The 14,835-nt window shown below is 44.3% G+C and overlaps 1 protein-coding gene across 4 annotated transcripts in view; it reads right to left on the bottom strand.

The window, feature by feature from the left end:
- Nucleotides 1-14,613, bottom strand: part of LOC310896204 (uncharacterized protein) — a 417,164-nt gene extending 402,551 nt beyond the window's left edge. For all 4 annotated transcript variants that reach the window (XM_083828233.1, XM_083828234.1, XM_083828235.1 and 1 more), the window contains exons 1-2: nucleotides 13,821-14,613; nucleotides 11,936-12,052 (exon numbers count right to left, since the gene is read on the bottom strand). In XM_083828233.1, coding sequence (XP_083684359.1) covers nucleotides 11,936-12,052; nucleotides 13,821-14,350 — 647 coding nt within the window. In that variant the 5' untranslated portion in view covers nucleotides 14,351-14,613. The remainder of the gene's footprint in view (nucleotides 1-11,935; nucleotides 12,053-13,820) is intronic.
- Nucleotides 14,614-14,835: the final 222 nt, after the last annotated feature.

Genomic DNA, 14,835 nt, shown 5'->3' with positions numbered 1-14,835 from the left:
TAGTCCTTTAGCAAAAGGAAAGTTCCAAGGATGATTAAGTACATAAAGTGCATCTCCTAGGACATACTCTTCCTCCCAGAGGTCATTCCTCTTGACTCTTACATAAAAGGGAGAAGCACAGAAAGGAGAAAGGGGAGCCAGACTGGAGGAAAATAAGATAGATCTCAATAATTTCACCAGTATGATTTGAGTAAGTCAGTGTTGGTAGGTTTAAATGATTCTCTACAAAAGCAGAAAGCACTCATATGTAGGAAAAAAACACAATGTGATTCCTTACCACTGTTCAGTCAAAACATAACATACTCAGAGAGCTGCACCCAAAACCTGATTACTTATCAGCTTCATTTACATGAAGTATCATACACTGATGCATGCAAGACCACCATGCATCTGCCACACCACCTCAAAGCTACCCAAATCCTCTCAACTCCTTAGCTTCCAGCAGCCAAAAGCTGCAAAGTGTCCAACAATAAGAGCCTGCAAGACTTCCCAACCGCAGAGGCTACCCTGTGGCAAGGTCAGACTAAATCAAGACACTCAAAAGTGGGTGAGAAAATAGCAGCATTACCAGCACAGCTCAGTCCCCACTTCTGGGATCGGAGCGCAGAAACAAACCCAGGCAGCCCCACCGCAGGGAGGCAGCAGCCAGCACTTCAGTGCTCCAGAATATCCACACAAAGCCAACCTGCAACAAAGGGCAGCACAGGAGCCACATCAAGGATGAACAGAGGAGAAATGACACTGGACAGTAAGGCAAGCATTAGCCATCTGGTTTCAGGGTAACATTGAGGCTCACACAGTCCCAGGAGAAGACTGCACCATCTTCTTGCCCAGCAGCTGTATATAAATCCTACTGTGTTGTTCTCCATCTCCACCACCCCATTATAACTCTTGACACAGATGGTCACTCCACTAAATAACCCTAGATGATATACAAAGCAGACATCAGTATTGTGTTGAAAGCTGTTTGTATATTTGATATTCATAAGAGTTCTGGGAGGAAAAAAAAAAAAAATCTACACAAAGCTTCCCCCCATGATCTTGGATATCTTGGGCACTGCCTGAAGATACCTCAACAGATCTGTGGTGTCTTATAGAAGTTTTCCAGCAATGAAAATAAAAACAAGCAGCTATATTTAAAACAAACAAAGATACACAGAACATCCCCTGTCTCGGTAGATTTCCTTCAAGGTGAGCTTTATTAACTAGTAGCTGCAAAATAATAATAATAAAAAGACAGCAGCCAATCACTCCCAGCAACAAAGTCTGAAATTGTAGCCAACTCAGTGCATTTCAGTGTTTGGCCAACACTCATTATTCTAAGACTAAAATCTCTGTGGAGGAAACGAGCACCCCTCGTACAGCAGGCTTTGCCCTGGGAGAGGACAAACTGCCCTGCATGCTGAAGGGGTACAACTGAATTCACATTCATCTTGTCCGGATGCTCAAGAGCATTTGGTAGAATACTCTAAAAAAAAAAAAATCAGTGACTAATGAAATTAGGCTGGTGTCCACGGGCTTCCGTTGCAGGACTGACAGAGATATAGATTAACCTTGCAAAAGGTTAAAGGGTGAAGACCTATTAAGGTACTGTCCAGGCTGTACTCATTACTGTTCTGTAACTACCTAATGGTACAGCAGAATCCTGTACGTACAGTAATCTACAGACATTATTCAGGAAGTTTGCATGAAGCATCTCCAGCTATTAACACTTCTCATCTCTTGCCAGAAAATGGGAAAGAAAAGAATTTCCTTACATACTTGGAAAGGGATAAGCCTCATCTTAAGTCAAGCGCTGCATTCTGCCTCCTAAAGAAGAAAGATTTTTTTTTTCCTGTGAATGGGAAAGATTTTCTATCAGGTGGCTCAAGGAAGTATAACTAACCAGAAGTGATGGGATGAAACTGAGCACAAGAGGGCGGGGGGAGAGATGGATATCTGGAAACATTTAGCAAAAGTAGGTATATTAGGCAGTGGAATAATCTCCCAAGGGAAATGGCTGAGCCCTATTGATCGAGTCTTTCTGAAATTACCTAGACAAAGAATGAAGAGAGAATTACAGCATGGTAGAGTCCCGCATCTGCGAGGAGCACAAGAGATGGTTTTCAGTAAGCCTCTTCCACCTCTCATTTCCGTGGCCCCCTATTTTGCCGAGTTCTCCGTTGATGGAAGTGAGTTCTGCCTGACAGTTTGTGGCTGGAGAAGGGCAGCCCAACAAAGCCCCCCGAGCCCCAACATGAAGTGCTCTGGCAGCCTGAAAGACTGAGCGCTCTCTCCGCCGGGTTGCCCAAAGAGGGGTACAGACTGCAAGGCAAAAAACGGATTTCAACGAGCAAGCACAATCTTTGCTATGAGTAAAGAGTCAAGAAGTTGAGACTGAGTTCAAAGAACAATGTGAAAGAATAATGTATTTTAAAGTGTTTGTGTCCCCTTTGAGTGACTCAGTTGTTTATTACCAAGTATGGACTTTACTGCCCCATAAGAAAGGCTACAGGGGAATTCAGAATTCAAAACCCATTAAAAAGGCTTATCAGATTGGAGCTTACCCTGAGGATCTGTGTAATTACAAAAACATTGCCATAAAACCCAACGAGGAGTAATAGAAAACTTAGATAAGCTGTAATGGCATAAAAGTTACAGGCTACATCCTTGACCCAAACAGATCAACACAGCTTTCTCCAGTCAGTGGAACCACAAGGATTTGTATCACTGAAAATCTGACCCTGGCTCGGGAGCCAATTCTGTCAATGCTACAGCCTTCACGAGCTGAGCATAATCAAAGCTGTCCTCAGCATGCTTCTTAGTACTGCCTTTATAAAATATGTGTGTGTGTGTATAAATAATAGTAAAACAGATAACAATTGCTCAAAACAAAGTTATGAATTCTGCTGTTTACTTTTTCATGGGATGTGCAGTTCAAGATTTATGCTCGATTCTTTTATTTCTTCACAGTTATCTGTCAAGGCCTGACACCAAATGCATAATTAGTTACACAAACCTTTGGGCCTGATTCAGTACGATCACTCTCGTCTTAGTTGTCACCGCTTTATGGCACTGAACAGCCTAATCCTTGGTTAGTATTACATACAGATGAACGAAGAAAAGATGTTAACAAACATCAAAAGTACTGGAGATGTACCCTAAACCCACCTTCCTTCCTAAAAAGGAGTTTGTCATGGTAAAACAAACACACAAAAAAAACAACAACTTTAATAAAAGTTAGGATCACTGAGTTATAGGACTAGTAGCACATTCAGGTGCACTAATTTTGTTCACAATTTCTCTAGAGACCCTTCAACAGGGAGGCAACTTCCAATATTTACCATTCCTTAAAATGGCATTTTCTAAAGCTAAGTGCCCTGCTCAGCCTTATGGCTATTTTTCACTCAGCCTTTCTGCTTCCCCTACTGCATTTCCAGTGTTTTGCATATGGCTACATCAAAGCTAAGCATAAATAAAAGTTAACGTCCAAAGAGCTATTACATCCTATAACAGCACGCTTGTAAAGTGCATGTAAATAAAAAGTGACCTTTTATTTAAAGCTTATGATTTTGGCTCTGCAGCTTACAGATAAATACAAAAAGATTCTCAACCAAGCTGCATTGGAACAGAAATAAGTAGGAAAATGTACACAAGCAGGGCTGCAATTTCTGCAGACAGCCTCAGGCATGCATGCAGGAGAGGACTGGCAGAGATCCGTGTGGGCAAGGTGCAGACTTTCTCCTTCACCCTTCACCCCACTGACCAAACCAAAATCCGTTTCTTCCTTGCCTGGCGGGGAGCAGGGCTGGCCCACAGCTTTCCAGCAGCTGTAATAAAATTAGGCTTAGATCCACAACTGTTACTGCAAAGCCTGGCATACCTCATTTGCTCAAGGCAGTTGTTTTGGTGCTTTAAATGAGCATTCTCTGCTTCAAAGTTGCCTCAAAGCTGTTGTGTTCCCCAGGGATAAGGGTGCTACTTTTCCAAACACAGGGTCAGTTTGAGCAAAGCAAATTGTGAGGGACTCCACAATTCTGTGTTTTGCAACTCAGCTCATTCTCTATCTGTCCACACCAATTACTCAAAGTTTGGCCTTACCTGCTCCAAACTCATCTAAGTCACTCTACACTATTTTTCAGATGTGTCTGGCACCAACCAAAAAAAAATTTACTCAAGAGGGGCTGCCAGCTCTAGGGAGGGTAAAAACCATAGCATTTTTGTGTTAACTTAGCTTTGCATTTAGCCCTTCTTAGATATGTGAATCAGTCACTCTCTACATCACTGTCAAAACACCACGTGCCACTGGCAGCTCCAGCCGTGTTCGCACCATTTTCAGACCTTCAGCGGAGCCCAGGAAAGTGACATGCAACATAGCACGCTCTGCTGGACATCCCTCCCACAAATGTTTCCCCCGGTGTTCTGTCCCCCTAAACGTGGTAACGTTCTAATGATGTTATTGCTTCCTCACCTTTCCCCTCTGGCAGATTTTCAGTGTCTGACAACGTGCTGTTCTGCGAGACCTCCTCAGAGGAAGAAGTGCACCCTATTCTTATTCTCGTCAAAGTATTAAGGTATCAGCAATGACATCTTTTGTAGGACATTCCCCGTTAAGGTACTTAATGTTCACATTTTCAGTGAAATGATCAGACAGTAAGTCCAATATCAGCAGCATCTCCTCCTCAAGACTGCTGGTTGATTCCCCAGGATAACGTTAATGTAATTCTTTTGCTAATTAGAAGCCACAGTACATCAAGAAACGGACTAATGCGTTCCTGGTTCATAAAACACACAACAAATTCCTAATGCACTGTGATGTAAAAAGGCAAGTCACAGAAAGCTGACAAAGATGAAAGCAAGAAGAGATAGAAGCTAGTTTTCACTCCAGAATTTTCCTCAGGGAGGGGAAAACTGAATTTTACCACACAGAGCGCAACAGCTAAAATCCACACCACCCTGCCAAGAAAAAGTAACACAGCCACCTGGTAGACGGGACATGAGGTCCCTGTGGTCCTGGTCCCTGTGACGTTATTGCTTCTGCGCACTCCCACTGGTGGGACAGTCCTGGCAGCGTGACAGAGGAGGCAGACAGAGGGGCTACCCATGGCCAAGGGCCTCGCCAGGTCTCCCAGTCTCCCTGGAGGACGTCATCTACAGCAACAGCTGTTGGCATCGCTGTCCCACTGCCCTGGAGACCTGTAGTGCTGAGCGGGCCTGGTGCCAGCCCTGGCTGTGCAAACTGCGAGGACCCAACACAACCACCACCCGTAACATCAGCACTGACGCGACGTGTCAAACACGCGTCTGTCCTGCAACGCCCCGTTGTGCTAACAGCGAGACACCCGGTGACTTGGAGGACAGGGCCTTCAGTCCCAAGAGCACTTGTTTTTTAGGTTTAGCACCACACATGGATTGAGTTGTGTAAAGCTTATTTTGGAAATAAAAGAGGGATGTAGCTACAGGGCCCTTGGACAATCAGCCCTTTATAAAGGGAAGGAGCTCACCTATAGATATTCAACTGTTAGGAAATGCTGGAGGAACTGCACATCAGAGTCCTAGCTGTCAATACAACTTTGGAAGTAACCCTTGATTTCCTGCTCTTCCTGCCAACGAGAGGAAGACAAAGAAGTCTCTATCAAGACCTGAGGCAGCCAGGCTTACCAACAAGGTGCAGTAAAGCTGCAGCAGAGCAGCAAGGTGCCAGCGACACTCCTGCCTCTTTTGCCACAGCTCTTGCTGCAGAACCTGACCCAGAGAAATGAAGAGCTGCAAGCAGCAACGTGTGACATCCCAGGGGCACAGGGGACGTCAGCAGGGAGAGGCACCCTATAAAATCTCCTAACATGTAGCAGCAGAGCATGCTGAAAGGATAAAGCCAGGGCTGTCTGGGGCATCGTGCTTCTGTTTTCTAATGGTTATGGATTCCACAGAAATGCTAATGTTTACACTAAAGGCCCTCTCAGCAATATTCTGCAGCCTGAAAAACTCTTTATTTTCAGTTGTTTAATTAGTTAACGAGGTTGGGGAGAAGTCCATCTTAGGGATCGTTAGTTAAGACTTCAAAACGTGGAGATTGAAGACAATTACTGTCTGAGGGAGTAGCAGAACTTCCCCACTTGTTGGCCAAATGCATAATTACACCAAGCACAAGAGCTGCACCAGCATTTGTGGGACTCAAAGTCCAGTCCTGGACCAAGCAGGGTGCAAAAGTTCCTCAATTAAAGAAATTGTGAGGTGCACAGAACATTTGCGGTTTTAAACTATATTATGTTCAGCTAAAAGACAAATTGAAACATTAATGTTGATTCTTCAAAGAATATTAATTAGGTGCTTCAGGCCTCTTAAAAAGTTAGAGGCTGTCTCTTTCAAATCTTTAACTTCTGCTGACTCTAATTAAGGCATTGTTTGCAACTTACTAAATTCCACTGAAATGGCGAGTCCTGCTCCTGAGAGGGAACAATTATTATAGACTATTGCCGTTTTCTTGCTCCTGTGCTACCAACAGTGTCACGTATATCCTTTTCATTTCCAGCGCCATAGCTACAGGCCAAAATCTAGGGTGAACATTTTTACAAGTCTGAATGACATGGGAGTCCCTCCAGTAGGTATTAGTGCAAACTTATTAACAAGAGCCTGATGGTTGTAAAGTAAGAGGAGATAAAGTCACCAGATCTATAGGGGAGAAAAAAGATGAAAGGCATACTTGCTGGTTTAATGGACTGATATAGGGTCTGCCTTGCAATGATTTGGAGGTTCCTTAAGTAGAGACAAACATGAGCATGGCACAGCAGAACCCATTTAGAAGGAAGAGTGAAGAACTGCCAGAGCAGAATTGGTGAGCCTGTGGTTGTCGTGTAGAAAATGAAGAAAGAGGCAGATGCCCAGCCTATCCCCGAGCAGCCGGTACCCCTCCCATCCCAGGGAAGTGGTGGCGTCACCGTACCTGGGGGGTGTTCAAGGAAAGGTTGGACGTGGTGCATAGGGACGTGGTTTAGTGGGTGACATTGGTAGCAGGGTCATGGTTGGACCAGATGATCTTGAAGGTCTTTTCCAACCCTAATGATTCTGTGTTACGGTGATCAGAGGCTAAAGCCTGAGCTGGAAAACATCATGTGGAATGTGTGGAACAAGGTAGATAAGGCTGCAATTTGCCAGGTCCTGCATTTTTGCCACCTAACCTTACCCATAAAAGTGGCCTAGAAGAAAGCTGGAGAGGGACTCTATCAGGGGGTGTAGCCATGGAACCAGGAATAATGGCTTTGAACAAATGGAGGGGAGATTTAGATTAGATATGACGTGAGGAAGAAATTCTTCACTCGGAGCACAAAGCATACACGGGAGTTAGGGCTGAAGATGCACCCTGCTTCTGTTCTTTTCTGTTCTTGTAAATAATAGAATGAAATTACCTAAAAAAGAATAGAATGAAGTTACCTAAAAAAAACAGTGTTAAAAATAAACCCAGGGAAAAAAAGGATGGGAGGTGCAGGGCAGTCCCTGTGGCCGAGGGGCAGCCTTTCTCTCTGGCAAGCCAAAAGGCATGCGGGAGCCAGCCCCAGAAAAGTGGCCCTCAGCCCCCCCAGCCCTCCTCCTTGTCCACGTGAGTGCATCTTCCAGGCCAGTCCCAACACAGCCACCTTTGGCCGCTCCACCACAGAGGCTTGCTGAGGTCACCGTGGCCACCACTGCCGCGTCTTTGCTGCGGGCCCTATAAAACAGGACCCCTGCAGCTGGCCCACCATTCGCTGAGCATCTAGGCCCTCTGACTGCCAGCTTGTGCGGCAGGAGGAAGACTAGAAGAGCAAGGCGAGCAGCAGGCCTCCTTGGTGTGCGAGGACGGCAATGCCGTCTGGTGAAGCACCAAGAAGGAATGCACCTGAGCAGAAGGAGAGGTGTCGTGGGTGGAGGGATAGCGCCGGTGGCACAAGAGACACCAGTGCCCAAGGGACCTCTGGCGCCCATCCCACAGACAGATACAGGCAATACCATTGGCACCGCAACGATGCGGGGAACAGGCCGGCCCCTCAAACACCCAGCAACAGGGGGCCTGGGCCTTACCATAGGAGCAACGGTGATGTGGGGCGAAGGCGGGAGCATCGGGCAGACAGCCGCGGGGAGCAGAGGCATGCCAATAGTCCAGAGCACAGTGCAGGACCCAGTAATGGCCATAAGCCAGAGGGCAGCATCAGACCCATGCATCAAGATCAACCTGACAGTGGCATAGGACCAAGGCGTGGGACTGGACGACCCCCTCGTTCGGCACCCTGGCCCGAGAACATTCCGGACAGAAGGCATCCCGTTTGGGCAGTCCTGGGCAAAGACTGGCTTAGCCTTCTGCCCAACACCATGGAGCTGGATCCACCAGATGTGGAGGAACAGATGGAAGTGGATCCACCTCGGCCAGAACATACCTGGGACTACTGCAGCATGTCTTTGTGCTCTGCCATCCAAGAGCACCAGCAGCATTGCAGGAGTGTCTGGTGAGCCCCCTACTCATTGCTCAGGCTCCATCGCAAGCATTAGCTTGGAGCCACCCAACATCACGGACATCCCGCAGGCTTACCTGCAAGATGTCCTGGCAATAAACAACTCTTGCCAATTCTCAGGGGTTGTGTGAGTGCTTCTTTTTTTTGTTTTGTTCTGTTTGGGGGGGAGGGGGGGGGGCGGGGAAATGGGTTAAAGTTGCACCAGGGGAGGTTTAGGTTGGATATTAGGAAGAACTTCTTTACTGAAAGGGTTGTTAGGCACTGGAATGGGCTGCCCAGGGAAGTGGTTGAGTCACCATCCTTGGAGGTCTTTAAAAGACATTTAGATGTAGAGCTTAGTGATATGGTTTAGTGAAGGACTTGTTAGTGTTAGGTCAGAGGTTGGACTCGGAGATCTTGGAGGTCTCTTCCAACCTAGGTGATTCTGTAATTGTTTGTGACTTCCCTCATCCAAATCCATGGAGTAGTTCCATAAGGGTTGTCAACACCATGAATAAGTGAGCAGATCTGATGAGTAGGTTGTTTTCTCATAATGACCCTGAACAGGCTGTAAAGGTGTTGAACCACTATAATGCATGCAACATGCCTAAGAGTCAGGCATGATTTTAACAGTACATGTTACATTTCCCTACTGGACATGACTCAGGTGAGAAAGTTCAGATTTAATTAAGCTCTGAGCTGAGTCTCTCTTGATAATTAAACTAATAGAAGTAAAAAAAAATAAAACAAAAAAGCTGCTTGCCATGTCTGTCATCCACCTGGAGCAATTTGTCCATTATGGCCGTATGGCCACGTGTCAGTTTTTTGAAGAGGCATGGAAGGTAAGGCAGAGAGGTGAGTCAGTCCAAAACACGACGGCAAGCCATTCAAACGCAAGGTATGTCTGTGTAGATGGTTACTTCATTCTCAGATCTGTGTAGAGTTTATGCTGCAGGCCAGGCTGTTTATACCTGTAGCACTTTTTAATTATTAACTTTTTATAAACTATTTATGGGCAGAAATTTAAATTAAAGTACAAATCTAAACCCCACTACAGGAAGAAATGGAGTGTTCCAGGAGAACAGTTACTTTAAGAGTTTAATATGAACCTGCAGTTTCTCTGAAGCAGCTACTTTTAATACAGTCTGTACTTCCACCAACACACCCCACTGGTTTGCTTTTGCTACTATCAGCTACAGACACTCAATAGCATGTACAGAATCACAAAGCCGCTTGTACAAACAGACTCACACAGGTAGGTCTCTTGAGAGGATGTATGTATGAACCACATACTGTACAGAGGACAAAGCACAAAGCAGGAGTTAACTAAACTATGCTACTGTAAGGGCTGGGTAAGTAGGAGTGGTACTCAGCCAAAAACTCCAGTGAAAACACAATGAAACTCAGCTGGAAACAGACCCAAGAAAAAGAAGAAAGTGACTGGGGAAGAAAAATACTCACAGAGCAGTTTGAAAAAAGCATTGCTAACATCAGGGTTCTTGAACAGCAGAGCTGTAATAAGACTCAACAATGGGATTTCATTCAATTTCTCATTTTCCCAAAACAGAGCCGATGGGGGAATTAGGCTTTTGTCTAAGCCAGAATACAGAACTATTGCAATGAAGGTCAAAGAAGAACTAACAACTGTTTTGACACCTCTGGTTTCCTAAAGTGAGCTTAAAGAGTAGACTTTTACATGAATTTCAGCATGCTGTCTTTTCAAAGCCTCACTCTTATTTTGCAACCTGAGCTCTACATCTCACCATGAGCCTCTTGTCAAAAACTTGAAGATTTTCCAGCCTACCATTCACCCACTCCAACTAAGATGCATGCCACACAGAGTCGAGGCAGGGTTTTAAACTTCACAGGGGAAAACATTTCTAAAATAACGCTCGTATTAACCTCCTTTTTGTCTCTTTCTCTCTCAGTTCTATTCTGCATAGCTTAGAGAGACTCAAACTTCTCCCAGCTTTCTTATCTCCTTACCTGCAACTGAGGCCCCTGCTGTTTCTCTATTCCAATTCCTGGATTTCCTTTCTGACCTGTGATGTCATTTCTTGTGCTACCAGTTCTTCCCAGAAAGCTGCTTCCTTAATAAAGTGACTAAGAGACACACCTTTATGGTGCTGAAACAAAAGTGTAAATACAGTTTCTCAGGATTTTAGTTGTTTCCCCTCACCCTCCAGGTTTCAGGAACCTTTCAAGAAGATATCTCCTTGCAGACAGCAGAGGAAACAGCAAAGTAGTAAAATGGCAGCTCGTTATACTTGAGGAGATGAGAAGATGTAACAACTGCTACATTGCAAGGTTTTCTTAGCATTGTATTAAAGATCTGGAGAAACAAAGGTGTTTCTTGATTTTTCAACACCATCAGAAAAAACCCTCTGCGGTACTTACAGTAAGAAATGGGATTGCTAAACCAAAACCAAGTTTATTTGGAGGCAAGATCAACCAGCCTTGCTTGCACTGAAGTGTCCTTTGGCTACAAAGGTACTGAAGTAATCAGGCTATTTGCAAAGGGAATTCTTACTCAAAATTAAAACTGGAAGTAAATTCAGCCCTTTAAGTGGATGGTTTTTTTGTTTGTTTTTGTTTTTTTTCCTCCATGTGACTTTTTCTGTAGATGCTTGGTACTCTTGTTTTGTTCTCTAGATCAAAATGTGATAATCAGAAAGATCAGTTGCCCTGAACAGGCTTCCACTTTGGTTTTGGAACACTTGCCAAACTTACCTTAAGTCAGAAGGCAGATTTTTTTTCCCTGCACTTTGACTGTCAGACCCAGTTCTCTTGAAAAGTTTTAATTACAATAGTTTTGTTCACTAATAACCATGGTTTTAAACAAACAAGACTTGATCTGTCCCCACAACTGAGCTGTGATTAAGTAGAACACACTTCATTTCCTATTACAGCAAACTGCATCACCCCAAGCACAGCACAGCAGAAACTGAATGACCTATTTAGCTGAAGTTTCAGGTAATCTATAATACAGAAACAGAAAATCCTGTTTACATTTTAACAACGTCATTATACTTTCAACGGCATTTGAGTCTGGGCATTTAGATCAGCACAGTGAGCTAATTAGGTAGTATGAGTAGCTACACCTACAGAGAAAATGTTACAGGATTTGGGATAAAACCTATTAAAATTACTGCCATCCTCCCAGAGTTTTCATTCAATTCTGGATGAAGTGTTTTGTCTTCCACAGAGCAAACCACAGTTCTTTTACAAAACACACTTTTGCATTTTTCAGAAGACTATTTCTCCAACAAGCTGTCAGGTAGTGCTGCATGAATCATTTATTTTCAATTTGGCAACTGAATGAAAAGTAAAGTAAAAAAAGAAAAACCCTTCAGTTCAGGCTGAATTGAATTTGAATGGATTTAACTTTTATCTCCCTGAGCCAACAAAACCAGACTTCCGAAAAACCCACACCATTTCACTTGACATTTCCCTTGAAGAAATGAAAGCAGGGCATAAAGAAGATCCAGACTCACCAGGGATGATTGTTCTTCTTTTGCAGCCCAGGACAACTTGAGAGGTGGCACCAGGTTGGGGTCACAGCCTCACTTTCACCCACGGAGATTTCAGCCCATCTCTCACTTCTCCTCCATCTGCATCATAATAAAACAGAGAAAGGTAGAAAGATTATCCTCACTGTCCTCAAATGACATTATTAATGACAATAGTATAACATCAAAATTTAAATAGATCACAGAGAAGGACCTAAAAACAGGCCCCTCTACATACCTACCCTCAGCACACCCAGAGATATCCTTCTCTCTCTCTAGAAAAGCAAATCTCCTTTTTTTAAATATAGATGGAACTTCCCCAAGAAAGAGACCCAGGCCAAACAAAACCCCCAGCACAGTGTGAGCCTCCTAATTGCACTAAGGGGCCTTAACTGCCCTGGTGGGCCTCACCTGTGACTAGTAACCACCTGGCCCTGCTAGGGATGGACTGAGTGCATCTCTTCCCCTGGCCCTGCCCCATCGCTGTGTCCCATCTCACTGGCACCAGCCCCAGCCAGGTGCCCTGGGACTGAGCCCCACAGCTTTCCCCCAGCCAAGTGCCACGTGGAGTGACCCCACAGCTCCTCCCAGCCATGGGGCCATCCCCACAGCTCCAGGTCCTGCAGACCCTGCAGGATAGTACGGCCCAGGATGGCAGAGAAAAGAGTGCTTGATGCTATCGTGGAAAATTAAGTTATCTCATGCCAGAAATTGAAAAAAAAAAAAAAAAAAAACAAAGAAGGAAAAAAAAAGCCATGCTATTTTAAGTCTTCCACTCTACGGAGATTATATTCAGCAAGGTGCCTCTCTACAATTTGATTAGAAAAGTTTAAAAGGTCACAACAGACTGCAGAGTATTTGCAAACTGGAAACAAGCCGACTTTCAGAGCAAGGGCTAGAAATACCTTGTCGAAGCAGCCAGTCTTTCTTGCACCTAAGACATCAGAAACTATGGGCTGACGCATGGAGTTTTATGTCTGCAAAGCATTTTCTGAGCTAGCATAATTATATTTGAAGTTGCAGCATGATATAAACTGCTTTTAAGCCCCATAAAAAGCTTGTGGTGGTCTGCACAACAAATCTCTCTAGTGCTATAAGCCAGGTATTAGTCAAGAAAAAATGTTTTGTTTTAACCTTTCCCATCGAAGACTCAGAAATTTAATCAAAGTCACCCACTTTTTTCCATATGTATTTTTAATGTCGAGGACACATCACATGTCACGGGAAAAAATTTGCTGTCACAAATTTCAACTCGTTCTGGTTAAGAGCTATTTCTCTAGGAACAAGGGCCCCAACAGTGCTGAAAAAATACCTAAATATAGCCATGTGCAATAGTGAAATTTGCTCCTATTACTTCAGACTCCTGGGATCAAGACACCAGGTTAGTCATAAATGCTCTCTGACATTAAGTTTTCCAAAGACACCAAAGCTTTGACTACTAAACTATGAATTTATGAAGACCAGAAAACCCCAGCAGACAACACCAAATCTTTAGGTGAACGGAGGCAGTTCCTGTGATATCATTTTATTAGCCCCTGACTACTTTACAGCTCAGTTAGCAATGAGCATCCAAACTGAAGGAGCATCTCCACATTGGAAGGGATTTTGTCAAGAACTGTGTGAGCAATACAAAAAAGAAACATAGATTACACAAAGCTAAGTATGATAAACCAAATTATTCCACATCTTTCTGCAAATTTTCTTATTCAAAGACGAGACAATTTGCAAAGGTTTGTGTCATGACCCGGTGATCTGTTCAGCTTGAACAGGAGACGCATGAACGACGAAGGCAAAACACACGAAGCAAAAATACAGCCACAGAGACAGTGAAAAGCTCTACAAAGCTGGAGCTTGCTCTTGTGGACCACACCTATTGCTGCACATGTTCAGGGGCAAAGCCTGGAAGCCACTCTCTCTCTGCATCCTACTTGAGGCTTTCCATTTTGTGCCATCCTTGCTGCTGCCACAACACACTGCTGGTGCCAACAAGCAAGACGTGCCAGGAAGCGTTTCTAGAAAGAGAAGACTTCTCTCAGTCCCAGCCAGCCAAGCCAAACGCCTGTGCTGGGGTGACCACAGCGCTGCTTGTGCTTGCAGGAGCCCCAGGGCCTGCCTGAGCCCCCCAGTGCTCTGCCACAGGCTGCTCCGCTTCATTTTGGGGAAAAGGCTTTCACCTGCAGGGGTAACGATGCTCCAGAGGAACTGGAGAACAGTTATAGGAAGATCAGCCTGAGGTTCTTGCCACTGCAACCCTGTAAGCACCTTGCCCAGGACATGCTCCACGCCTTTGACAGCCAGCCACCAAATAAAGATACTATCTGACCAGCAGTGAACAACCAGCTCGTTAGTTAATAGCCTGAGGGAATCTGAGGGCGTTTTATGCTCTAATACTCTGTTCATTAACTGTAGTAACAACCAATTTCAAGGTGATTATTGCTATTATAAGCTATGATCAATTTTTTAAACATGTTTCCATTTTTTTTCCCAGCCTAAAGCTGCAGCATTAGAGCTAGGGGAGCAGCTGTGTTGAGAATTAGACTTTTCCCCAGATTAATATCTGATTTTCCATCAAAGAGAATACAGGACACATTCTGTTAGGTTTCTAATTGTTTCTACCATAAACCTCCAGCATGCTGAAATATGATCTCTAATAATTTTTAGTTTGAACTTCCTATACATAATCCATCTGACTAGATGGTCCTCAGCAAAAGCCGTTAAAGCAATTTGTTTCACTTACGTAGAGGAATAAATCAGTGCTTAATTATCTGTGGTTTATTATTAACAGCACTGGTGAGCTGACCATATGCCATGACTTCATCTTTTCACACAGAAAAATGAGAATATACTGATTGTTTTTATTATGTCTTTCAACACCCAGTCAGCGT

The sequence above is a fragment of the Anser anser genome (genome assembly GCF_964211835.1).
Source record: "Anser anser genome assembly, chromosome: 3".
NCBI classification, from domain to species: domain Eukaryota; kingdom Metazoa; phylum Chordata; class Aves; order Anseriformes; family Anatidae; genus Anser; species Anser anser.
The sequence above is the reverse complement of the archived record's forward strand: the minus strand, read 5'-3'. Positions and strand labels throughout refer to the sequence as shown.